The sequence below is a fragment of the Eleutherodactylus coqui genome, chromosome 3, assembly GCF_035609145.1.
Source record: "Eleutherodactylus coqui strain aEleCoq1 chromosome 3, aEleCoq1.hap1, whole genome shotgun sequence".
NCBI classification, from domain to species: domain Eukaryota; kingdom Metazoa; phylum Chordata; class Amphibia; order Anura; family Eleutherodactylidae; genus Eleutherodactylus; species Eleutherodactylus coqui.
Window position 1 is genome coordinate 117525169 of NC_089839.1, and position 27998 is coordinate 117553166.

The following is a 27998-nucleotide window of genomic DNA, read 5'->3' on the forward strand; positions in this document are numbered from 1 at the left end:
GGAGGGGTAGAGGGAAGAGAATCAGGGAGGCTAGTCCTGAACTGGCACAACCCAACAACTTTGCAAAGATGGCAGATGAGGGGAATGCCATTAGAGCCAGCACCGCTGCAGCATTATGTGCCCTCTGAACGCCAGGGAGATAAATGCTCCAGTGAGAAGGGGATGGGGTGCGCAGGGCACTTTAGACAGGTCCTAGTGGTGGGAGACTCAATTATAAGGGGGACAGATAGGGCAATCTGCCATAAAGACCGGGATCGTCGAACGGTGTGTTGGCTTCCTGGCGCTCGAGTTCGACACATCACGGATCATATTGACAGATTACTGGGAGGGGCTAGTGAGGATCCAGAGGTCATGGTGCACATTGGCACCAATTAACAAATTAGAGGTCAATACAGGGCCCTCAAAAACGATTTCAGGGACCTAGGATCCAAGTTTAGGGTGAGGACCTCCAATGTAGTTTTCTTGGAAATACTACATGCACCAAAAGCCACACTAGAAAGGCAGCAGAATCTTAGGGAGGTAAACAAGTGGCTCTAGAGTTGATGTAGGAAGGAGGGGTTCGAGATCCTGGAGAACGGGGCTGACTACCATAGGGACGGGCAGCATCTTAATGGGGAGGGGGCAGCTGTGCTGGGGAAGATGATGGCTAGAAGGCTGGTGGAGTGTTTAAACTAGGGACTGAGGGGAGGGCAAAATGTGAAACAGGGGGGTAGACAGTGTAGATAGCGACCTGGGTCCAAGTAATGGAAACAGGGGTCAAGCAGGGAGTGGGGTTAGTACACTTAGAACTGACAGAACAGCCAATAGTACCATTAGTAGCAAAATGAATTCAAAGAACAAAAGCAACCGTATAAATTGTATGGCTATGAATGCAAGAAGTCTGATCGGCAAAGTGGGCGAGCTTGAAGCGAGAATGACTGATGAAAACTACGATCTAGTTGGAATAACAGAAACATGACTTGATAAGTGCGATTGGGCGGTGAATTTACAGGGTTACAGTCTCTTCAGAAGAGACCGTGGGGAACAGAAAGGGTGTGTCTGTACATTCAATCCTACTTAATGCTGAGGCTACAGGAGAATATAGGGGCAGGAGATGAACACGTGGAATCTCTGGGGAGAAAAAAAAAAAAAACAAAATACTGATCGGGGTTTTCTATAGGCCACCAAAAGCAACAGACGAAACTGAAATCTTACTATTAAGGCAGATAGAAGACGTGTCAAACCGCAATTAACTAATTATTATGGGGGACTTTAATTATCCAGATATAACATGGGAAAAAGAAACCTGCAAATCTCACAAGGGTGATAAGTTCTTGAGAACAATTAAAGATAACTACCTTACCCAACTTGTGCAGAAGCCAACTAGAGGGAGAGCCACTCTGGACTTAGTACTAACAAACCGGACCAAATAATGGGGGGGGGGGGGGGGGGGGAGAAGAGGGACACTTGGGTAATAGTGATCACAATATAATTAATTTTCAGCTGTCATTCAATAAGAAACATCACCAGGGAGCGACAAAAAAACCTAAATTTTAGTAAAGCTAAATTTTATCAGCTCAGAACTACTATTGGTAACATTAATTGGGACAACATCCTCAAAAATATCATAGAAGACGATGGGTATTCACGAACTCAAAGGAAATGTCACACGAGATGCAGGGGAATAAAACAAACCTCCTGCAAAATATTGCATACCTAACACAGGAGGAAGTTCAGAGCCGGTTAAAGAGGATTAAAGGAGATGTCTCGAGGAAGCAGTTTTTTTTTTGCCCAGTCCCCCTAATTAAACATACATTACTAATTACCCCTGTAAATGACTTTCCTAGCTGGTTTGTACTTACCGTTCCAGCGTTTCAGCAACTTATAAAAGTTTCCCCAAGATGGCCGCCGGCTCTTTCCCCGTCGCTCGCTGCAGCCCGACGTGCGCGCTCCCGAGACGCTGCCAGCTGTGTCTCCATGGCAACCGGATGCCCCGCAGCCGCCGACCAGACGCCCCGCAGCCGCCGACCAGACGCCCCGCAGCCGCCGACCAGTCACCCACCGCCAGGCAGCAGGTAACCGGCGCTAGCCCCCGGCTCCCCAGCGCTACGCTCCCGGCTCCCCAGCGCTAGACCCTCAGCCCAGGTGAAGGCCCCGGAGACATTGAAGGCCCCGGAGCCCAGCGCTAGGTTCCGGAGCCCAGCGCTAGGTTCCGGAGCCCAGCGCTAGGTTCCGGAGCCCAGCGCTAGGTTCCGGAGCCCAGCGCTAGGTTCCGGAGCCCAGCGCTAGGTTCCGGAGCCCAGCGCTAGGTTCCGGAGCCCAGCGCTAGGTTCCGGAGCCCAGCGCTGGGCTCCGGGGCCTTCACCTGTCAGTGAACATCACCCCCGACCCAGCGCTAGTTCCCCCGGCCTAGCGACAGCCCCCCCCATCGCAGCGACAGCCCCCCCCCGGCCTAGCGACAGCCCCCCCATCGCAGCGGCAGCCCCCCCCGGCCTAGCGACAGCCCCCCCATCGCAGCGGCAGCCCCCCCCCCCCCCCGGCGCAGCGACAGCCCCCCCCCATCGCAGCGACGACAGCCCCCCGGCCCATCACTTACCTGGACGGCAGGACAGCTGGGCGGCTCTGCACCTTTCTCTAACAGAGGAAGGTACAGAATGGCCGCTCCAGCGCGCTCCCGAGCAGTGACAGCTCATCTGCGCATGCGCAGAAGAGCTGTAGCAGGGAGCACACTGAAGCGGCTCGTGCTGAAAGGAGAAGACCGGACTGCGCAAGCGCGTCTAAAAAAGCAAGCTGCCAGCGAATTTAGACGGAACCATGGAGACGAGGACGCTAGCAACGGAGCAGGTAAGTAGAATAACTTCTGTATGGCTCATATTTAATGCACGATGCACATTACAAAGTGCATTAATATGGCCATACAGAAGTGTATAACCCCACTTGGTTTCGCGAGACCACCCCTTTAACATGAATAAAGCCCTTGGCCTGGATGGAATACACCCAAGGGTTCTAAGGGAACTAAGTGATATGATAGCTAGACCACTATTTCTTATATTTATGAAGACTATCAAAACCAGGGTTGTACCATTGGATTGGCGCATTGCCAATGTGGTTCCAATTTACAAAAAGGGGTCCAAAAGGGAGCCTGGTAACTACAGGCCAGTAAGCCTTACTTCAATAATTGTAAAAATATTCAAGGGGTTTCTGAGAGACGTCATCCTAGAATATCTCAAGGAGAACAGCTGAATAACTCACCAGCATGGGTTCATGAGGGGTCGATCATGTCAGACCAATCTGATCAGCTTCTACGATGAAGTAAGTTCTAGACTGGACCTGGGAGAATCTATTGATCTTGTATATTTGGATTTCTCTAAAGCATTAGACACCGTGCCACATAATAGGTTGATATATAAAATGAGACAGCTCGGACTGGGTGAAAATGTGTGTATCTGGGTAAAGAACTGGCTCAGAGATAGAAAGCAGAGAGTTGTAATAAACGATTCGTACTCTAATTGGACCATCATTGCTAGTGGGGTGCCACAGGGTTCAGTACTAGGCCCCATTTTGTTCAATATATTTATCAAAGACCTGATAGAGGGCCTGTACAGTAAAATATCAATATCTGCAGATGATCCTAAATTATATAAGACAATTAATACAACAGAGGACAACAGCTGGGGGCATGGGCAGAAAAATGGCAAATGAAGTTCAGTGTTGATAAATGTAAGGTTATGCACATGGGTAGGAGAAACGGATGTCAGCAATATACACTAAATGGGGTACTGCTAGGGAAAAGTGAGATGGAAAAAAAACCTGGGGCTACTAGTGGATTGTAGATTTAACTGGAGCAACCAATGCCAGTCAGCTGCTGCAAAAGCTAATAAAGTCTTGGGGTGCATTAAAAGAGGCATAGGGTCGAAGGACGAGAACATTATTCTTCCACTATACAAGGCACTTGTCAGGCCTCACATGGAATACTGTGTACAGTTCTGGACACCGGTGTTCAGGAAAGATGTTGCAGTGCTTGAGGGGGTTTCAAAGAAGGGCAACTAAATTAATAAATGGAATGAGACGACTGGAATACCCAGAGAGGTTCTCAAAATAAGGATTATTCACCCTGGAAAAAAGACGGCTAAGGGGTGATCAAATAACTATGTATAAATACATTAGGGGACAATACAAGGATCTCTCCCATGATCTGTTTATACCCAGGACTGTGACAGTAACAAGAGGGCATTTACTACGTCTAGAAGAAAGCAGGTTTCATCAGGTGGTGATGGCAAAATCCATTGAGGAGTTTAAGAAGGGACTAGACGTCTATCTAGAGCTCGATCATATTACAGAATATAAACATTAGGTGACCAGTGGGTTATTGTTCTGGGTCTTACATTCAAGTAGGAACTATCAGAGGTTGATCCAGGGATTATTTTGATTGCCATTATGGAGTCGGGAAGGAATTTTCCCCCCAAATCGGCTAATTGGCATCTGCCTCTTGGGGTTTATTTTGCCTTCCCCTGGATCAACAAGGGGGTTGAAACAGGCTGAACTAGATAGACATTGTCTTCATTCAGCCTAACCTACTGTGTTACTATGTATTTCAGAACATTTTTTATGCTGAAAAAGTCCCTCCTTGGCTTATACTCGAATCACAAATTTCTCCCATTGACAACAATGGACTGCCGGCACCCCTGCACTGATTTTCAGGGAAGGGCTTTAAATATAAGCCCTTCCCTGAAATATCATCCCTAGCATATATAAAAAATAAAAAAATATATATACTCACCTGTCTGCCGCTGCCGAGGCTCAGGTGAGTCTGGACACTTGGGTCCAGTGATGTTAATGAAGTTCTTAAAATCCTCACCTGCTGAAAGGGCTACGTCTGATTGGCTGAGCGCTCAGCAAATCACAGGCAGCGCTCAGCCATTCATTGAATGACAGCTGAGCGCTGCCTGGGATTGGTCACAGCGCTCAGCCAATCAATGAATTCAATGAGTTTAGATATATATTTTTTACACATGCTAGGGATGATTTTCAGGGAAGGGCTTATACTTGAAGCCCTTTCCTGAAAATCCCTGGAGGGGTTGCCGGCAGACCATTGTTTTCAATGGGGCCGTTGGCAGTAGCCGCGGCCCCATTGAAAGCAATGGTGCATGGACCATGCATTTCCCTACCAAGGCTTATACTCGAGGCACCTAATTATCCCAGTTTTTTTAGGTGAAATTAGTTGCCTCGGCTTATACTTGGGTCGGCTAATACTCGAGTATATGGGGTATATTCTTTTTATTCTCAAGAATAATTATTTCTCCTCCACCCCTAAACATATAAATAAGTTAAGGGCACAGCAATGGGGATGCATTTTGCGCTTAGTTTAGCTAAATTTATTCATGGGAGAGTTTAAAAAAAAACGGGAATTTTTCTTACCGATAATTCCCTTTCTTGAAGGCATCATGACAGCATACACCTGGAGGTTGCTCACCTGCTGACCTGATGGGACAGGAAAAGGCAGAGCATAAAAGAATCCTCCCCTCCACCAAACACCAGTGTGTTCCAAATAACCACAGTGACAGAATACTTAAGCAGAAGGTGTGTTTTTGTTGACATCACACACCTCAGACAAAGAAACATAAGCATACCCATTACTTCATGTGTTGGACAAACAAGGGTAACCGTGTCGGTAGGGGGGGGAAAAGCCCGTATGCTGTCATGATGCCTTCAAGAAAGGGAATTATCGGTAAGAAAAATTCCCGTTTTCCCTTCGTCATCATGACAGCATACACCTGGAGGAATACCAAATAACTGGCATGGGCTTTTTTAGGGAGGGATTACCGCTTGGAGCACCTTCCTACCGAAGGTTGCGTCCTGACTACATTTAAAGTCCAGCCTGTAATGTTTAATAAAAGTATGGCCAGAAGTCCACGTGGGCTGCGTTACAAATCTGCTCGATTGACGCGTGCGCTCTTTCTGCCCAAGAAGATGCCACCGCTCTAGTCGAGTGGGCCTTCAATCCTTCTGGAGGAGGGATGCCCTTGGCCTTGTAAGCCTCCTGGACAGCTCTCCTGAGCCACCGGGCGATCGCATCTTTAGGAGCGGCCCTTCCTTTGGCCTGCCCCTGAAATTGAACGAAAAGTTTACCGGTCTTTCTGAAACTTTCCGTTGCCTCAAGGTACGCTAGTACAGCTCTTTTGACATCTAGATTATGGAGCTTCTGCTCCTTTTCGTTTTAAAATCTTGGCAGAAGGCTGGAATGACTATTGGCTGGCCTCTGTGGAAATCTGACAAGACTTTAGGCTGAAAGGACGGGTCTAAAGAAAATACTATTTTGTTTGGGTGAATAGTCATATATGGGGCCCTTCGTGAGAGGGCCTGGATTTCACCCACGCGTCTAGCCGACGTGACTGCCACAAGGAGGGCTACCTTATACGTCAGCAAGGCTATGGATAGATCCCTAATAGGTTCAAAAGGGGGATCGCAGAAGGCCTGAAGGCCTATGGTCAGATCCCACGGGGGTGCCGTAAGCCTTGTAAATGGATGCAATCTACTTGCCCCTCTAAGAAATCTCCTAATCCACCTGTGCTCCGCAAGCGCGAGATCAAAAAATGCCCCCAAAGCCGCAACTTGGACTTTGAGGGTATTCGGACTCAACCCTTTATCCAGGCCCGCCTGGAGAAAATCTAGGATTTTACGGATGTCTGGCTGATCTAACTGCTGGATGACCTGGCCTATCCACTCTGAGAATTTTTCCCAGACTTTGGAATAGATCTTTTTTGTCGAGGGTTTAAGGCTTTCACTAGTAGTGGAAATTACGTTAGGAGAAAGACCCTTCCCCAAGAATTTTACCCGTTCAAGATCCAGGCCGTAAGCCTGAACTTGTGAACCTCCGGGTAAAGAAGAGGGCCCTGCAGCCATAGGTCGGGTCTTGGTGGAAGGTGGAAAGGCTCTCCTACTGACAGAGATCTCAGGAGGGGAAACCAAGGTCTTTTGGGCCAATAAGGTGCTACCAGAATTACTGACATGCTTGACCGCAGTAATTTCCTTAGTAGGAGCGGAATTAATGGTAAAGGGGGAAAAGCGTACGCCAAGTCCCAAACCCCGGGGTGAGAGAGAGCGTCCGTGCCCAAGCCTGTTTCTCCGCGCCTCGGGAAAAGAGAAACCGGCACTTGGTATTTGCGCTTGACGCAAATAGGTCTATTTCCGGTACCCCCCATTTCGTCACGAGCAGGCTGAACACCTCGGGATGGAGTTCCCACTCTCCTGGGTCCACTTTCTTCCTGCTTAGAAAGTCCCCGGCTGAATTCTCTGCTCCTTTTATGTGAAAGGCCGACAGTGACTTGGTTGTGAGTTCCGCCCACTGAAGGATCCTTCCCGCCAACTGCTGCAGTAGAGGATTCCTGGTGGTACCCTGGTGGCGAATGAGTGACACTGTCGTCATATTATCTGAAAAGATCCTCACATGCTTCATCCCTAAGAGCGATTGCAGGCTACGTAGGGATTTCCACACTGCATTAAGCTCTCTAAAATTAGACGAATCAGATCTCTCATGAGCGTCCCAAGTACCCTGTATATAACCGCCTTCAAAGTGGGCCCCCCACCCTTTGGCGCTGGCATCCGTTGGGATTATTATTGCAGGGTCCAGGAACCATTCAGATGCCCGTGACAGGTTGTCTGATGACAACCACCAGCGGAGTGAAGATCTGGCTTTAGTAGAAATAGAGATTGTCTGGTCGAGTGAGGACTGTAACTTGTCCCAATTCTGAAGGATTAGTGACTGGAGACCGCGACTATGGAACTGAGCCCAGGGAACCACGCCAATACACGAAGTCATTAGCCCCAGGATCCGCATTGCGTCTCTTACTCTAGATTTTTTTATAGAGAGTGGAGCATTCCTCTAAAATATGCTGTTTCCTTAGAGGAGGAAGGGACGAATTTTGGAGACTGGAATCCAGAATGACTACCAGGAATTTTTTCCTGGTTTCTGGTTCCAAGTTGGATTTTAGATCATTAATAATCCAACCCAGGTCCTTAAACAGTTGAAGTGTGGAACCCAAGTGTGACCACAGAATAGTCGGGGAATCTGCCACCAACAGGAAGTCGTCCAAGTAGGGGACGATAATAATCCCACGATTGCGCCAAAAGGCAACCATTTCTATCACCACCTTGGAAAAAATTCGCGGAGCGAAGGAAATTCCAAATGGGAGGCAAATAAACTGAAAGTGACAGATTTCCCCTTCCATTCTCAGCGCAAACCTCAGGAACTTTTGCGCGTTGGTGTAAATACGGATGTGAAAGTAAGCATCCTTTAGGTCAATTGTAGCCATTACATTATCCCTGGCAATTAGGGGAGTTGCAGTTCTGATAGTCTCCATTTAAAATTTTCTATACTCAATGAATTTATTCAGTTCTTTGAGGTTAATTATTGTGCGGTGGGAGCCGTCTGGTTTGGGAACCAGAAAAAGGGGGGAATAAAATCCCTTCCCCTGTTCCTTTTTGGGGACGGGGATAACCGCGCCGAGATCCAGCAGGTTCTGTACACCTCTCAACAGAGCCTGCTCTAGGGCTGGAGACTGGATTGGGGTTACAATAAATCTGTCAGGGGGGCGAGATTCCAGTTCGATCTTGTACCCCTCCGCCACCAGGTGTAGCACCCACTCGTTAGTCGTTATGTTACGCCAACCAGTGGAAAAACGAGCCAGTCTACCGCCCACCGGGCACGAAGATGCGGGCTGAGGGATGATAATAAGAGTCTTTACCCCTTCCACCCTTCGGATAAGACCATCTTCCGGTCTTCCCTTTCCCAGCGTATGTAGACGAGGGACGTGGAGTGAAGGGTCTTTTGGGCGGTCTGATGGCTGGCATTCCCTGGTTCTTGTCAGCTGCTTTTTCCAGCAGGCGATCCAGGTCCGGTCCAAAAATGCGTGCACCCCAAAAGGGTAGGGCACACAGCTTGTTTTGGATGTTAAGTCCCCCGACCACTCCTTTACCCAGACTGCCCTTCTGGCGGCCTGGAGGCTTTTTGGTCGATTAGGGACACAAGCTGATCCAGCCAGACCGCCATGGAGCGAGCCACAGAAGTGGCCGCGATATTGGATTTTATAATAAGGCTGGACGTGGACCAGGCCTTGCGCATGGTCACGTCCACTTTATTATCCAAGAAGTCCCTTAAGTGGGACATATCTTCAAATGGTAATGCAGACTTTCTGGACACCATAGCGATAGCCGCATCTACTTTCGGCATTTCATCCAGAAACGCCACCTCGTCTCCCGCAAATAAAAAGGCGCTCCTTGAACTCCCTAGGGATTAGCGGAGTCTCCCAATCCCACTCGTTCAGGATTAGTTGTTTGAGCGTGGCATTTACAGGAAACGAAGATTTCCGTTGTGGAAGCAATCCCGTAAACATATCGCGTGCGGGGTTGCTGCACATCTTCCTCCACCTGCATGGTTCTACGTACAGCTTTTAAACGTTGATCCATGTCAGCGGTGGAAAAAAGGTACTTTTTCTCCTCCTGCAACACTTCCCCAAGATTATCATACTCCAAATCTTCCGCCATGTCAGAGTCGGACTCTGACACAGCCGGAGCAGACCTTCGTGTAACCCCTGAGGGCCTAGGTTGGCGGTCCGAGAGGGAGGACTGAACTTTTTCCCGGACGACCGACCGAATTTCGGACATGAGGGAAGATTTTTCCTCCTGCAGAACTTTTGCAGAACAAACGGCACATAATGTTTTGGTATAGGAGTCGTCGAGTTTGCCAAGCACACTGGACACTTTTTACTCCTCCTCCCCTAGGTTTTTGAGTATCCCTGTCCCGAAATGACAAGGGGGAACTCTGTTAGTAAGGAAGTGTATGTAGTGCAGGTGTCTGTAGGTTGGCCCACTGGACCACTTACAGTTTGGAGATTCTCTGGGTCCTCTCTGGCCGACCTCCTGCGCTTGCTTGTGGGATCAACTCCTGTACTTAGGATCGATTCCCGGCGTGAAGAAACACCAGCTGCTTCCCTGGTGTAGAGGAGCTTTAGAAATTTGAATCCGGCGCCAGCCGCGCTAAGCCACGCCCACTTTCACGCTAGGCCACGCCCCTTGCGGAGCGTCTGACGTCACTCCCGGAGCTCCGCTGAGGCCACGCCCCTTGAGGAACGCTGCTGCTCGGCCCTGGACCCAGAGATGGCGGCCGCCGCCGCCGCCGAAATGACGGCCGCAGTGGTGCCGGCAGCCCGTACTTGGACCCCGGCCCACGCAGTCCCCGGAAAGCGCCCAGATGGGGTCCTTCCCACTGGAGTTGCCGGGGCTGCCCGAAGAAAAACGCCGCCGCTTCGCCGGTAAGTCCTCCTCCTGCATGGGACAGCGTCGCTGGAGCTCTGCCGTTGCTGTCCTGAAGGGACAGGAAAAACACTGGTGTTTGGTGGAGGGGAGGTTTCTTTTATGCTCTGCCTTTTCCTGTCCCATCAGGTCAGCAGGTGAGCAGCCTCCAGGTGTATGCTGTCATGATGACGAAGGGAAAACATTTATTGCATCTACTCATAGATGATCTAGAATATTACATTTCACATAAATAAATGATTTGCTATTTATCTGGGAGGGGTCTGAAGACAATTTTGAAGCAGTCACCACATATTTGAATTGTGACAAATCAAACTCCTCTTTCACAGGAAAGAGGTCTCCTTTAGCTATTGAATATCTACATCTCATTCTAGGTCACAGGGACAATAGTTCTGTAGCCAAAACATACTTCAAACCCACAGGCAATAATAGTTACCTGGACTTCAGAAGTGTGCGTGAAATTGTATAAAAATCAAGAACTTTAACACTCAGAGCAAAACCGTAGTCAACAGACTCAGGCATTAAAGATATTCACAACGTCTAGTTATGAAAGCTATGAGGAAAGACAGAAATTATATTTCAACCTTGAACAAAACTAAAAAAAAAAAAGCTAACAAGATTTTGAAAACACAAATTTTATCACCACCTACATTTCTTCATCTTCTCATACGTACTACCTTGGAAAAACATCGGCCAGTTTACTCCAAGACCCCTTTTAGAAGAATATCATCATCGAAGTCACATATTACTTTTAGAACAGCTAAAAACAGGAAAAGTATCCAAGTGACCTCAAAGGGAATAAGCCAACTAAAAAAAATTATCAACAATTGTTTCCAAGAATTATTGGCAGTTTTTGTTGTGGTAAAAGAAAACGCAAATGTTGTGATAACATCCAGAATAAATGCCGGCTTCAAGAGCCATGCCATAGGGGAACTTTTCAAAATTAAAACTTTTCTTAAATTGCTCCTCTAATGTGTGATTTTTGTGAATTACTTATTAGAATGTACCTGCCACTTACAATATATTGGTCGTACTACCCAACCCCTGAGTTATTGCATAAACAAACTCAACTTCAGAGTCACTATTACCTAACAAATAGCAGACACTGATATAAATAGATTTGAGAAATTAAATTACTGAGAAATGTACTGGATATTTAAACTACAACACACTGATAGCAATTGGCCTGATTGAAACTCTTGAAAATATCTATAAAAAGATTAATACTGCTGCACAGAACCCCACACTTTTTTTTGCCCTCATTTTTCTTAGTTTTGCAACTCCTTAATTCCCCTGCTCCTCCACATTTACCCTGTCTACTCTCACCCTGGAAGCCACCCACCCTGGGTCCAGTACATATCATCCCTCACGGTCACCCCAGGTCTAGTATATTTCATCCCTTGCAGTTGCCCTTTTGATACCTGGCTCATCCTATTATCCAATTTCCTTCTTCTTCAGCTTACTCCATCCTACATCCCCGCTGTCCCATTCTATACTTTCTTCCTACCAATATCAAAGTAGTATCCTCTGACCAGTTTATTGATATCCAGTCTATAATCAGAACCCATTTCATCCTTTTACCCAATTCATTCTTCCCCTTTCATTATATACACTAAGCACCTCTGTTCATTAGACATCTTGTTCCTCATTCTTATCCCCACCCCAATACTTTATTGCTTTTGGCCGCTCTTGTTAACGATTCTGCTTTAAGAATCTCATTTCACAAAATTTCCCAACCTTCTTGGATATTTCTGTCATTAAGAATATCCAGCCATTGGATTCTTCCTATCCTCTTTCTGAGTTCATTAAAATTTGCCTTTCTGAAATCCAACTTTGAGGTCTGATTCTTCTCACCCTACCCTTTTTATCCAAAATTCAAGGATAGCATGATCACTGCCTCCTGAGGTCCCAGCCGCACTTACTTCCTCAACCATTTCCTCCCTGTTGGTAAGAATTAGGTCCAGGATATCAGATCCCCTTGTTTTCTCTTCTACCTTTTGGAAGATTAAATTGTCCACAAGAGCGGATAAGAATTTGTTGGATCCATTACGTTTGCCTGGTAGAGATTTCCCACAAATGTCTTGATAGTAAAAATCTCCCATAAGTGAATGTCATGCTTTTTTGAGAGCTCGGCTATCTGATGTAGAAAGAGTTCATCCATATCTTCTGCTTGTCCAGGCGGCCTATAGTGAATGCTTACAATAGTGTCCTTGTACTGTTGGTCTCTCCTTGTATTCTTATCCAGTTTCTACAGAACTACCATGCTCTGAAGCTTGAATGTCTGCGGAGATGATACTTTCCTAACATACTACGCAATACCTCCTCCCCTTTTTTAGGTGTGTTTCTTATAAATAAGTTGTATCCTTCAAGCCTTGTATTCTAATCATGTGTATCATCCCACCAAACCTCCATGATGCCTATCAGCAAAAAGCAGTCTATGCAGGGAAATATATTAATGTATTTTTTTCCTCAGAAAAGCTATTCGTTCTTTTCCCACTTTTACAAAGACCTTGGCGGCTGAAAAGATCCCGAAGAGTAAGCAACCAGAGGGGAGGGCTTCTTCTATAGCAAAACAGAAATTTGTGAGGAGGAGGAATACAAGGATTTGGAATGGCCAATTTACTCAAGCACATGTAGAAGAAATCTTTATAGATTACAGTTTTTATTGAAACACAAAATAAGAATAATATAGTAGGACTTACTATTTCATTGATTTCTATGCTAGTCCCTGAAATGGGCTGCTTACCTGGCAAACACTGTTCCACTTCCACCTGGAAACGTGTATGGATGTTGTTTACGAAAAACGTGGCCTACCCTACTGCAGGGAATGATTTCTAGGCTTCCACCACATTGCCACACACGAAATGAAATCTCTAACATGGAGACAAACCCCCCCCCCAAAAAAAAAACAGAACATTAATTATAATAAATTCAATACAAACACAGGCTTTGCTAATGTAGGAATTACATAAAAACAAAAAAAAAACAAGAACACACATTTAAACAGAGTGAAATCTACGATTTAATCTTATCAGAACAAACTAAAACCGGTATGTATACACATGACACCAAAGTTGATGGAAATGGACAATTTCAAGGAAATCTATTTAGTTGGGTCCTCACCATCACCTTTATTATATAGTGCATGCATATCACACAGAACTTAACATCACTTCATATTGGGTTCTGTCTTTATTGAGGCTCACAATCTATATTCACCAATCTGCATGTTTTGGAGTGTGGGAGGAAACCAGAGGACACCCATGCAAACATGAGTAAAACAAACTCCATGCAGATGTTGTCCTTAACAGGATTTGAACTCATGACGCCAGCACTGCAAGGCAACAGTGCTAACCACTGTTTATTTAGGCAATACATGTAATGTCAGAATCTGGGAGGGGAAAACAAACCCATCTGCCTACATGAAGCATATCCCCTAAGGTGAATGTGTTTTGCACTATCACCTGTAGGAAAGTGTACAGCCCCTCCAGGGAATTTTGTACCTGGACAGGCTACAGATATGGCTTCTGCTGCATCTGGAACAGCATATTCAAGGGTTCATCTGCCAAAAGGTTGGGGCACCCCCCCCATTTTTACAACAAAGTCAGAAGTGAGCAGGGACTACCAGATGGATTAGTCTTGCAGGTCGTGATGATGAACTTCTTCCTTGGCCTCCACATTCCTGAGACCTTACACCATGTGATTATTTTTTAAATCTGGAGGCGTATTCGAGTCTACATGCCCCCTTACGGCCCACCATGCATGATCTGTGCCATCACAGGAGCCATTGCATCTGTAAATTGTCATACAATAGAACATGTATGGCAGGAACTTGACTACAGGCTCGATGTGTGTCGAGTGACATACAGGGCTTATATTGAAAATCTCTGATATGGCAAACATTTTGAGTTTTTGTTTCCATTGATATTAAATTTCTGTATCTGAGTTTCATTAAAATGGGAGTTATGAGGGTCTAAAATCAGGAAGATCATTTATAATAACCCTGTATTTAAAACAAGGGCATTCCAATAAAAAGGGAATATTTTAGATAATTGGTATTTATGCCATTCCATACCAAATTACATTGGGAGTAAAACAAACCTCAAAGTTTGTATGGCAAAAAAAGCATGCTATAGAAAGACAGATATTTATACATACCTAAATTTTCTCCACCCCAAACATCCATCATCATATCATATTTTCCCAGTTCTTCAAAGTAGGATTTATCCATTACAAACAGCCCTCCAGCAATCATTGGAGTTCTACAAGGGATAGAAGTCAGTACACAGTAGCTAAACTACAGAAGATGGACAATTACAATTACAATAAATACAAACAAAACAGTTAAAGGGGTTGTGCCAATATTTAAAGTTATTCCCGTTCTACAGGATAGAGGATACAACCACTGGGACCCCCACTGATCCTGAGAATGGGGGGGGTCCCAAAGTTCCCAGAATGAAGGGAGGGATGGTCAAGAATGTGCTCTGATGCTACAGTCATTTCAATGGGATGCTGAAGTACTTGAACTCTGCTATCTCCAGGACCCCAATGAAAGAAATGGAGCAGTGGTGATAATCGGGACCCCCTTCTCGGGCTCTGTAGGTTTCCCAGACTCCCTTTTGTTTAGACAGTAGCAGATAACTTTAAATGTTGTCACAGCCCCTCAAAAAAGCTCAGCCTTTGGGTGCCTTTACACTGAATGGTTATCGTTAAAAAAATAAAATAAACAACCCCCCTGCCCCCCACAGACTTGATTGTTCGAATTTGAACAGTGTTCAGTGTAAACACGGCCAACAATCGAACCACAATTAGTTTGCTTATTGTTAATTTCATGCAAGCATAACAATTATCATTGGGTTGTTCGCTAATCGTTTTTAACCATTTCCAATCCACTGTCTGACGTCTGAGTACATTATGATTTAAGGCTGTACAGCTCCGATGTTGGAAGACGTCCATCGGGGTTCTCTTACTGTATGTTGCCACCCTCTCTGCTGTTGGAGCCTATCCAAGTTGTCACCTCATGCAGTACTGGCTTTAGCCAGCATATAGCACTGTTGTATAACGACATAAAAAAAAGAGTAAGCCCCCTAGGAAAACCAGGATACAAATTGGATTGGAAAGGGTTAATACCGATCGTTTGGTTGTTCTCATTAATTGGTACAGTGAATATGGACAACTGAACAATTTACGAGTGAACGATCTATCTGCTATTGTTCACTCGCTCAAACGATAAATCGCTACGTGTAGAAGCACCCTTTGACAATAATGAGAGTACTGCTGAAAAGTGACCTCTGCAAAAGCAGCTCAGCTCAACTAAGGACACAGAGAAGAGGAAAAAAAAAAACCTAAAACCCGATTTAAACAATAGGTCATTTACTGATCATATATTCCATTTACAGAGAAACTCAATCTTTACCTCATATGTAAAATACTTTGCCTTTCCCAAAGTGTTGCAGCTGAAATTACAACTCTTCAGTCCTATATTTAATGCCAATTGCCTGACAGTTGCTAGTTGTCAAGGGGAATTTCATTACAGGCTGCATACCTTCCTGTGACAGGCTGTTATCACAGTGGCATGCTCCTGGAGGCCGCGAGGAGACAAGTGGACAAGAGGGTCATTTTTACTAAACAACGGAGGTCAGGAGGGACATTATTACTAAACAACGGGGCTCAGGAGGGGCAATACTACGAGGCCGGTTTCAGACGGGCGTATTGTATCATGTCCATAATATGGATGCGTCTCAAGGATGAGTTTCAGATAACATCACAATCATAGGTCATCAGTACTTAACCATTTGATCAGTATTTGCCCAATAGAAAAGAACACAAATATGGAAGCAAATAAGCAAAAAAAAATAGGTCATGCTGCGTTTAAGAGTCAGTGAAAAATACAGCCATATTAATAGTCTTATTGATCTACATTTGCTCTGTATTAAGGACCACATGCAGAAGTGAAATACACTGATCTGAAAGAGGTTGAAGGCCAGAAAGGGCATTATTACTCAGTGGGGTCGTAAAAGTGGGCACCTTTACTATGTAGGGGGCACTAAAAGTGGCACTGTGTGGGGCCTACGGGGAGCACAAAAAGAGAATACTATTACTGTCTAGGGCACCATGGATGGAGAAATTGTGTAGAGCTACGGAAAATTAAGGCAGGTTGCTGGAAAACGAAGGAGTCAAAGATATCTGTGTGTTAAATTCTGCAGAGACAAGTTGTGACCAGGAGAAGTTATGATAACAGTCTGGGCCGGATGGAGAAGAAAAAGGAAAGTGAAGAACTTTCTCCATAACAAACAAGTAAGCCGGGTTTCGCAGTGTAAAAGATTTTTCTTTCTTCATTTTTTTTCTTCTATTACATAGTGGGAAACACAGATAAAACCGCTAGATGTGTTTCGGCCGATAAAACCGCTAGAGAAAGGCCGTTTATCTGTGTCTCCCACTATGCTATAGAAGAAAATAATAAAGGAAGAAAAAATCTTTTGCACTGAGAAACCTGGCTTACTTGCTTGTCATGGAGAAAGTTTCCAGCTGCTGCGACTTGCAGCTAACCGGTATTACCTGTGCACTTCCAAAGAAGCTGCGAGTTTAAAGCCCGTTGGAATAGGTGAGCTTGCAATCTTTCTACTGTTATTGCATTAAAAGTGAAGAACCTCAGTCAACAGGGGATATCACCAGTGATTACTGGAAGTGACAGTACTGAAATAACATATGGTTTGCAGAGCATTTGTGTATTGGTACTGTGAACTGGTATCTACTGCTCCTTGGTCACTGTAGGAGGGTAACATTGGTCTTTGTATGCATTCTTTTCAGTAACACTATGGGGGCATTGTGTGGTCAGTGTCTGTGAGTATTACTTGTCTCTCATACTGTTATTATTGGCAATATCGATCTTTGTAGTGTATTATTTCATCATTATGCTGTGGTAATAGGTGATCAAGGACTGTGCTATGATTTGGTCCTCATAGCATTATTTTTCATAATGATCTTTTGTAATGGTTTTTATTCAGTATCAGTATGGTGGTATCATTCCAACACTATGTAGTGATAATAGGTGATCAAATGTGGTAGTATTCCTTGGCCCATGTATAGTATTATTGGTCTTGATACCAAATGTGTGGTTTTTTTCCCCCATTTCCTTCTTCATACAAAATATGTACTTTTTGGGTTTTTTTTACACTATTTCGTACCTGCCTGTAGGAGACTTGAGCTATAAAAGCTCTGATCGCTATGATAAAGCATTGCAGTACTCCACCCCCCCCCCCCCCCCAGTAAGTTAAGTCCCGTAGCGTTAAGGGGTTAAAGAAAAAAATGGATGGATATTGAGTTCAAGTAACCGCAAACTCATCAAATGTGTACTTATTTGCACTGTAAGGCCTTAGTCACACGGGCGTTTTTTCGCGCGATTTGCGGATCGCATGACGGATGCGCATCCGCAAATCGCGTGACCGGGGCCAAAAAAAAAATAAAAATCTGCTCCTAGCCGCGTTTCATTAGAAACGGGCTGGAGCTGTCCAGCGCATTGAATTCAATGGAGCCGGCAATACAGCCGGCTCTATTGAAAGCAATGCGCTGCAGGAGAGCGCAGGATGAATTGTCGGGAAGGGCTTAAATATATAAGCCCTTCCCTGCAATTCATCCAGAAAAGTGTAAAAATAAAAAAAATCTATATACTCACCTTGTCCCGGGCAGACGGAGTTCAGAGCGGCCGGCCTGCAGTGGGTGTGAAGGGGGTGTGAGTCAGACTTGCCCCTGATTGGCGAGCCAATCAGGGGCAAGTCTGACTCACACCCCCTTCACACCCACTGCAGGCCGGCCGCTCTGAACTCCGTCTGCCCGGGACAAGGTGAGTATATATATATATTTTTAATTTTTACATATTTCTGGATGAATTGCAGGGAAGGGCTTATATATTTAAGCCCTTCCCGACAATTCATCCTGCGCTCGCCGGCAGCCCATTGCTTTCAATGGAGCTGGCTGTATTGCCGGCTCCATTGAATTCAATGGGCAAACATCGTGTAACAGCTGTGGCAGAGAAGAATGATTTGTCTTCTATATGTTCTCAATGGGGTCGGCGCTGCTGCCGCCGGCCCCATTGAGCGCATATAGAGAAGAGAACAGGAATCGCAGATCGCAGATAGGTGCGATCTGCGATTTCTGTTCTATAATTTATCGGACGGGCGCATAAAAAGCGCTCATGTGTCCGATACCATTGCAAAGCAATGGTTTTAAAAAAATCGCCGGACGCATGCGCAAATCGCGCAAAAAAACGCCCGTCTGACTAAGGCCTAAAAGATAAGGGTTTATACTCACTTAATTGGTGCTACTGGATTTCCTTGTCGTGCTCGTCTTTGCTCTGGAGTCATATAGTCCCATTTAAAAACTAAGTTCCAATCAAAACCTAGGCATTAGAAAAAAAGTACGTAAAGAACGGCGTTAAAATTTCAAATACTAAATGTTTATCATGCAGTTTTATGAAAATTATTCCTGCATGTAGAAATCACAGTTTAAGCATTTGGGTAGATCAACCTTTGTGAACTACTAATACCCACTATAAAATGAAGTGCTTTTTAGGAGCTACTAAAATTAAAAATATATAAAAATGGAAAATTTCAAAAACGGAACAGTAAGACCAGGATCACAAGACCGGATTTGTATTGAGGATTCCACGATCGGCGTCTGCACTGACTTTTCACGATCAATAGCGGGCATTGAAAGGCTTGCATTTGCAATTTTTCCTTCACACTCGGATACGAATTGCATATTCTGCGAATGAAAGAAAAATCATGACAATGTTCTATTTTGCAGTGGATGGCCTCCTTTGATGTCAGTGGAGACGTCCGACCCAGCTTGCCTCTGCGGTCATCCACAATACAATTCTGTGAGGTACGCAGGGTCACTGGCCGGGCTCACAGCCAGAATCTGCTGTGGGCTCTCACATGTGGAATCTGACTCACTCGTGCGAGTCCGACCTAAATTCAATCCATACATAAATCCATTAAATTTAAAGGGAACAGTACCTGCAATACCAAACTGAGGTGCTGTAATGTGTACAGAGCTGTCTGCTTAATGGCTCTGTACACACTCATAGTGGCTCACTGAATAGTTGATCGCCAGGGGCCCCAAGCAGCGGATGCATGACATATCTTCATGATGGGTCATCAATAGTTAAGAGATGGGCAACCCCTTTAATTTCACCAGGAAGGAATGTGCATGATGCTCAACTTCTTGTTCAGAGATACAGTCCGCTTTGGCTGGGGGTCTCAGTGTAGTATAGAAGGGTAAGCATCACTATACGTTAAGGAAGGTATTTACTTAGAACATCAGTTTTTACCCCCCTCTGCTACCACAAACTATCAGGTAATATTGACCCTCTCTTCTGCCTTAGACCATCAAGTAAGGAGACAATACAAAAGATCATCAGAACTAATGAAATTGACCCCTCTAATACAGCAGACCACCAAGGAAGTTGGCAATATAATTCTTTTTCTATATAGGTCTTCAAAAAATATGACATTAAATAAGCATTTTCTAACTTAGTACTGTACCTCCTTTTAAATCTGCTGATGCACCAACATATTGGAAGTTGTCCATATTAATCACATCGATTATAGGAGACACAACTCTAGTTCTGTCCTATAATTAAAGAAAATACAGTGATTAATTCAAAACACTTTATACACCAGCATTAAAAATTAAACTATATTCAGTTTTGTTTTTTTGTTTGTTTTTTTTAAAGATTACATCTATAAGTTAAAATCAATTTCTACAGCACTGCAAAAAACATAGTAACATAGTATGTAAGGCCGAATGAAGACAATGTCCATCTAGTCCAGCCTGTTATCCTCCTGTGTTGTTGATCCAGAGGAAGGCAAAAAACCCCAAGAGGCAGGAGCCAATTAGCCCTTTTGGGGAAAAAATTCCTTCCCGACTCCCTAATGGCAATCAGACTAATCCCTGGATCAACCTCTAATAGTCCCTACCTGCCTGTACACCCGGATTAACAATTAACCTAAGATTTATATCCTGTAATATCCTTCCGCTCTAGAAAGACATCAAGTCCCCTTTTAAACTCCTCCATGGATTTTGCCATCACCACATCCTCAGGCACAGAGTTCCACAGTCTCACTGCTCTTACAGTAAAGAACCCTTTTCTGTGTTGGTGATGAAACCTGCTTTCCTCTAAACGTAGCGGATGCCCTCTTGTTACCGTCGCAGTCCTGGGTGTAAACAGATTGTGGGAGAGATCCTTGTATTGTCCCCTAATGTATTTATACATAGTTATTTGATCACCCCTTAGCCGTCTTTTTTCCAGGGTAACTAATCCCAATTTGGATAGCCTCTCTGGGTATTCCAGTCCCTTCATTCCATGCATTAGTTTAGTTGCCCTTCTTTGAACCCCCTCCAGCACTAACATTTTTCCTGAGCACCGGTGACCAGAACTCTGCGCAGTATTCCATGTGAGGCCTGACAAGTGCCTTATATAGTGGGAGGATAATGTTCTCGTCCCTCGCCCCTATACCTCTTTTAATGCACCCCAAGACTTTATTAGCTTTTGCAGCAGCTGACTGGCATTGGTTACTCCAGTTTAGTCTACAATCCGCTAGTACCCCCAGGTCTTTTTCAATATCACTTTTCCCTAGCATTACCCCATTTAGTGTGTATTGGTGACATCCGTTTCTCCTGCCCATGTGCATAACCTTACATTTTTCAACATTGAACTTCATTTGCCATTTTTCTGCCCAAGCCCCCAGCTTATCTAGGTCCGTTTGTAGCCGTACCTTGTCCTCCGTTGCATTGATTATATTGTATAATTTTGTGTCATCTGCAAATATTGATATGTTACTGTGCAGTCCCGCTATCAGGTCATCGATAAATATATTGAACAGAATGGGGCCCAATACTGAACCCTGGGGCACCCCGCTAGCGACGGTGGCCCAATTAGAGTATGAATTATTTATTACCACCCTCTGCTTTCTATCTCTGAGTCAATTCTTTACCCAGATACACACACGTTTTCACCCAATCCGAGCTGTCTCATTTTATATATCAGCCTATTATGCGGCACGTGTCAAATGCCTTAGAGAAGTCCAGATATACGAAATCAATAGACTCTCCCAGGTCCAGCCTAGAGCTTACTTCATCGTAGAAGCTGATCAGATTGGTCTGACATGATCGACCCTTCATGAATCCATGCTGGTGAGGAGTTATTCCATTGTTCTCCTTGAGGTATTCTTCGATGGCGTCTCTCAGAAACCCCTTGAATATTTTTCCCGTTACTGAAGTGAGACTTACCGGCCTGTAGTTACTAGGCTCACTCTTGGTCCCCTTTTTGTAAATTGGAACCATGTTGGCAATGCACCAATCCAATGATACAACCCCGGTCTTGATCGTATCTACAGGATTTTCTAAAAATCGGCACATTTGCCTACCATGCTCAAGGATTTGACTTATCTGATCAACATTTAATTTTGGAGAAAGGAAGCCCTATATGATTCCACACTGTTACAACAGATTGGATGATGCTAGTGTGTGTAGGGACTTGTTCCACAGACAATTGTCAAATTACATTGTATTCCAGGAGCAAAAGCAGGGAAAAGAGAATGGAAAGAAAAAAAGATGGAAGCACTGGGTACAATGGAGTGATCAATAAATATGGAAGAAATCTTTGTACTTATTGGATGCCACTGACTTTTTCTTCCCACTGTGAATATACAGCAATTAGCCAGGACATTTAAACCACCTGCCTAATGCTGCGATGGTCCTCCACTGTGCTGCCAAATTGGCTTTGCCGCATCGAGGCATAGACTCCAAAAGACCTCTGAAGGTGTCTAGTGGCAAGTAAAGAAAAGCAGAGTAAAGAAAAACACCTTCCCAGGAAGATATGAGTCCAGACCATGAGGTGTTATCGCTCCTCAATCAAAATAAACCAATCCTAATATGCGGCCTGCGAATTTCCAATCAATATCTGACATTTTGGAGACTTCTGGAAATGTATCCAGGAACTCCAAATGTGCATAAACATTTCCTGACCATCCCTTTCCTCTGCCACCAGTTGCTCCATAGTCATCAACTTGTTAACCTCCTGCATCCATTCAACGGTTGTTGGGATCTTCTACGTTTTCCAATATCTAAGTATAACAGTGTGCTGTTAGGAAGAAATGCAGCAAGCCTTTTTTGATAGACACTGAAAGGTGGCACAGACCAGAGCGCTATCTGGGGGTAGAGAGTAATAGAGCGTTTTTGTAATCTCCTTGTCAGTGGATACCCAGCCCATGTATAGTGGCCCACTACCAGGTATGTGTCCCTAAGCTCGAGAAAGAGGTTACACACCCCAAAACATGTCATACTACTGCACCACCCTGTTTGTTTTGCTGTTCATTGCAATAAATTTCCTATTGGTTTGTCCAATCACAGCTTGATTTCCATTCAGGGGGCCCATATGTCCACAAGAGCTCCTTTCAAATGAAGTTTATTTTACTTTTATACCACTTACTAATGAGCACTGGATTTTTTACACTGTATCATGTTTTATTAATCAAAATATTCCTGTGTGAAATATGGCTTCTCGCAGACGCTCTCCCCTACTTGTGAATGTTCTCCTTAGGGATATAAGAAGTGGTACATCTAGCGGCATACCATGACTACAGGTGTAGCAGTTAGCCTTTTTCGTGGGCTTGGCTGCTTACACCAGGTGAGTTCTTTCCGTTTTTAGCGGTTTATATTCCAATATAATTTCCAAATCGTTGTCCTTTTCATTTGTTTTTAAGGTCAAACTAAAACGTTTAGACAACTCGGTGGCCCACATACTATCTACATTTGGAGTGTTTCCTGCAAAGTCATCAAGTGCGCTCTGCGTGACAAGGTAGGTCCTCTTAAGGCAGAGATCAGGTGTCACCTCTGGTGACCTCGGTCACCTATTCAGTATTTAGCCGTTGTCCATGCTCTTTTGCAAATATGGTCATGGCCCCAGAGGAGGAGAGCTGTGAGGTTGCCTCTCCAGGGAAGGGGACCAGCATAGGCGGGGGCTCCTGGGAGCCATGGAAGTACAAACATGCTGGGGCTGTTTGTTCTCCCATGGCTTCTTCCTTACTCTCATGTGTTCGTTTCCATGATTTTGATGGATTCCACCATGTTTAGATTAATACATTTTTGAACGTTTTAGCCATTAAAATGCATAGGCTTCATGTGTCTATACCAGAAAGGAGACGCTGAAGGATTTCACCTGAGGTGAACCACTTACTTTTTGTCTTGCTAGAAAAGCAGAGAGGCTCGCACAGAAATACAGCTAACAGTAAGCGATTTACTATTCTACATCTACAGAGCTCAGTACTGTCCTCCATGATAATGTCATTCCTTTGTGTGCTACCAACTTAGGGAGCAGAATTTGCCGTTTTCTCATTCTGCAATCTATGTAAGCCATCAAAATTTCTAGCTGCCACCCACCCACTCAAGGAAAACTGAAAATCAGAGCTGCAACCTGCAGATTGGAAACCTGGTGAAAAATGCAGAATATAAATAGTTTACTGGACAGAAATAACGGTAACCTCATGTACGTGTACACACCCTTATTCTGAAAAGACATCTGTATAGTGTAGATACGCTTTAAGCTTTTTATTCAAAACACAGTATTGTATGCAGAGAACAAAAGGGTACAGCCACATGGGGCACAAATGCTGAAGGTCTTCACCACTTAAGGCCTCCTGTCCACCGGCGATGTGTCACTGTGTTATCTGTGGTGATAATACGGCCACGGGTAACGCAGTGAACGCTTCCCATAGACTCAACTATGGAAAGCGCAGCCCATCGTCCACGAGTGGAGAATCATAGTGATTCTCCGCTCACGGGACTCAAATTGCAGCATGCTGCAATTTGCTGCGATTCTCCACAGTGAGTCCATCTATCAGATAGGCTCATCGCGGAGACCTGTCAGTTCTGACCCCTTCTTCCCCACTACGGAATATTGCTAGCGACCGTGGACAGGCAGCCTAAAGAGTGGTGTGAAGGTCACAGCAAAATCCACATGTAACATGCAAATTTTGCACTGCTGAAATTCTGCTCCATGTGACTATTGCCCAACTGTATACTGAACTATAGCCTTTGACAGCTTTATCCCCAAGCACAGTAAATCAGTGGCAGGTGGAGCATGCAGCTCATGGATAATCATACTGCCAGCTCATAAATTTGCAAGTAATAAGTTGCAGATTTAGGTGTGCAATAGTCACAACATAAATAATACACGGCTTAAACAATGTTTGCCACTAGTGCATACTGTTTTCAGAGAGGGCAGCATAGAGTAAGTGACCGATTTGGTTTAAATAAAACTTAAACCATCGAAAAGGTAGCTTTACACAGGATGACCGTCAGGCAGCTAAGCGCACAGTAGCTGTCCCCTAAGCGTACAGTAGCTGTCCCAGCAACTATCGCTCCTGTACTTTTACACAGGAGTGAAAGTCTGTCAGATAGTGGAGGCTGAGCAGCCTGAGATCTCTTCCCGTTGTCTATATCCATTCACAGTAAAAAGGAGTCATTCGAAGTCTGGGCAACTCCTGTTTACACCGAATGAGAAGTTGCACAGTAGTCATTGTATTTCAGTAAGCCAAATCGGAAGACTAGAAACTACTAAGTGGGGGGGCGTGGCTAGCGGCCAACATGGAAAGCCGCAAGTGAGGAGAGCTCTCCGGGGAAACCACCAAAATCCGTATAAAATCCTTGCCTTCACGGACCTTTGACGCTTAGAACATCGCCTATGGACCCATAGATCCTGCAGGAACCATCGGACCGCAGCTGGGAGCAACTATACCCACCTAGCCCTTCCTACAAGACCGCAGGCCGGGACGGAGGTGAGGCCGCGCCAACGCCCTGCTACCCTTCCCGCCCGCCGCCGATCTCGCTGACCCCCTACCTACACATCGGACCGTCCTCCTTCACCCCCTCCGAGACCCTTGACTCACCGGGGCGCTGCGTCCACTCCGGGGCGCTTCTCCTTCTCCCTCATTTCCCCTGCTGCCGCCAGCTGACCGCGACCCTAGCGGGGTGGAGGCTCCCGACCCGGACTTTAACCTGAGGAGCGGTGCGGTCCGCCTCCTCGCACCGTGAGCCGAGCCGCCGCGGTGCAACTCGAGCCGCGGCCACGGCGCGCCGGCCGCTCCATTGCATCCGATCCTCCGCTGCCGGCTGTCGGCGCTCTGCCGAGCCGTGCCTGCTCCCCCCGCGATCGGGGAGCCCGCCCTCCAGCCTTCAAGTAGGAGCCTCCTAGCACCGGTCCCTGACCGGAGTCACGAGTATCACAGGCACCCGTCTCCGGACCACGTGGGCATCCCCCGGCAGCCGACGGGAGGACGAAACACTCTCCCCCCTCCTTGGACGGGGAGCGCGGCCGACCCTTCAGCTCCCGGATCTCGCTAACCACCGCTGCAACTGCGTGAGGGGCCGCGGCTTGCCCAGCCGTACCGCTGCCCCATAACACCATACCAACACCTGCCGACGGCGCCGATCGCTCCATGAAACGCTGACTGGCGACCGGACCGCGGCGCTCGGCCCTCTAAAGACTTCAAAACGTCAGAAGACCCTGTCCTGTCCTCCGGACCCGGCCCAGCGGAGCCGGCAACAGAATTGTGAGTAATCTGCGGGGGCTGGGGACAACACATCCACCCAAAATCGTCTCTCTTGGGAGCGATATATCGGGCAGTCAGCCCAGAACGCTACAACCCGTTCTAATCCCAGCCGCCCACACCTCCACGTATATATTGATACCCTGGAGGGGGAGAGAGGAAAGGACTGCCTAAACACCTCCAAATCCATACGGACCCTGGTCCATCTGACCATTAAAGGCGTCCCCATATTTTGAACTGTACGCCTGAGACGCCTGGACGGACCGGTGCCACCTTTGCTGGTGGTGTCGCCACGCGAGATCGGCGTGGTCCCCCTACCTTTCTAACGACCCCAAAACCAGAGTAATCCTGCATAGTTGCGGCCCAAACTGCGGGACCATTACTTTCTAACAGACACTATAGCTACATAACCCACAAAGGCTCTACAGTTAACAACATCTAAGACTTTAAAATCGCACTAAATCGTTAAAACCGCCACCTGGCTTCTACTACGAACAACAGCCTTGATATCTCTCATACTGCACTACATCAGGCAGGAGAAGACAAAGACCCATACCCCCTAACAGCAATCGCAACTATACGCCCATACGGACCCTACAGCCAAAACATCTAAAACCTATAAGGAAAGCATCAATTTGCTAGTATAGTCAGCTAACCTACCTTACACTAGTTGACTTAATATCCTCCATCATGAGCACTCGGGCTAAAAGCGGGTCGGCCACTGATAAGCTGAAAGAATACGCCCGCACTGAGACCCCCGAGCATACCCCCAGAGCGACACGACCCGCTCAGATGAGAGAGCCCGATGACTAAACGGGACACCCCTCAGAGCCGACCATGCGACAAATCCTAGACGCAATAAACATCTGCAAATCCTCGCTTACCAACAAAATAGAAGAAATAAAATCTGATGTCTCCCTGCTACGGCAAGACCTACAGAACATGCGAGGTAAAATACAGGAGATGGAAGACCGCATATCCAACGCAGAAGACTCCCTACGCCCGCTCTCCGCGGCCGTCAAAAAAGCCACACGAGCCACAGAATTCTGCTAGTCCAAAATGGACGACTTGGAAAACCGGTCACGCCGCAATAATCTCCGTATAATAGGCCTACCCGAAAGATCAGAAGGACCCCATCCAGAAACATTCACTGAAAACCTGCTAAAAACCCTATTGGGCGACGACACCTTCTCCGCTCACCTTACAGTGGAAAGAGCCCACCGGGTCCCAGCAAAACCGCCACAACCGGGAGCTCCCCCGCGTCCATTCCTAGCAAGGATCTTAAACTGCAGAGATAGAGATACCGCACTGCGCCAAGCTAGGCTGAAGGGACCATTAAAATACAATAATGCAACAATCTCTATATTCCCGGACTTCTCCGCTGAATTACAAAAACAAAGAGCCACCTTCACAGAAGCAAAAAGAAAACTTAAAGGACGAAACATCCCATACTCAATGGCATATCCAGCCCGCCTGCGCATCGTGACTCAAGGAAAGGTGATCTTCCTCCAATCCCCCGCTGAGGCTATGGAATGGCTGGATATGCACCCGGAGCCATCGAAGGACAATTGACCCTGCCGCATTTATAGAAGGACTTGAGCCTAGTTCTAATCCAAGCGGTTGATACCCCCCTGACTTATAGATGGTGAAATGCAGGACCAAGGCATTTCCAAACCGCCTCTGATACCTAGCGAATAGATACCAACCTCTATAGGCCACCGGGATACTTCTTTCTCCCCCCCCCCAACAATATAACATCTGCTACTTCTAAATAGATTGTAGCTAAACTGTTTTGTAAATTTTCCATATATTGGTTTTGACATCCACGCTGAAATTTAAGCAGGATGCCAAAAGTTAAAAGTTTAAACTGTTGTTCACTGCTCTGTATTAATATTTTTTTGCAGGTCTGCGCTAACACAACTCCTTCCCCCATACATGCCAACAACCTTTCCCCCTCCCCATTCTATGGGTATAGATGTAACACTTATAGAACCTGTCCACGTAATCAGATATGTCCCTAAAATGCCTTAGTTGGAACGTCCGGGGTCTGGGAACTGCACTTAAACGAAGGGCAGTCTTTTCATACATTAAGCAAAT

The 27998-nt window shown here is 45.7% G+C and overlaps 1 protein-coding gene across 1 annotated transcript in view; it reads right to left on the minus strand.

Annotated features, from left to right (window-relative positions):
* The window catches only part of GALNT2 (polypeptide N-acetylgalactosaminyltransferase 2), a 116198-nt gene that overhangs the window by 13391 nt on the left and 74809 nt on the right, over positions 1 to 27998 (minus strand). The window contains exons 8-11 of the mRNA XM_066595996.1: positions 19836 to 19923; positions 18601 to 18688; positions 14449 to 14552; positions 13037 to 13163 (exon numbers count right to left, since the gene is read on the minus strand). Of these exons, the coding sequence (XP_066452093.1) occupies positions 13037 to 13163; positions 14449 to 14552; positions 18601 to 18688; positions 19836 to 19923 (407 nt within the window). The remainder of the gene's footprint in view (positions 1 to 13036; positions 13164 to 14448; positions 14553 to 18600; positions 18689 to 19835; positions 19924 to 27998) is intronic.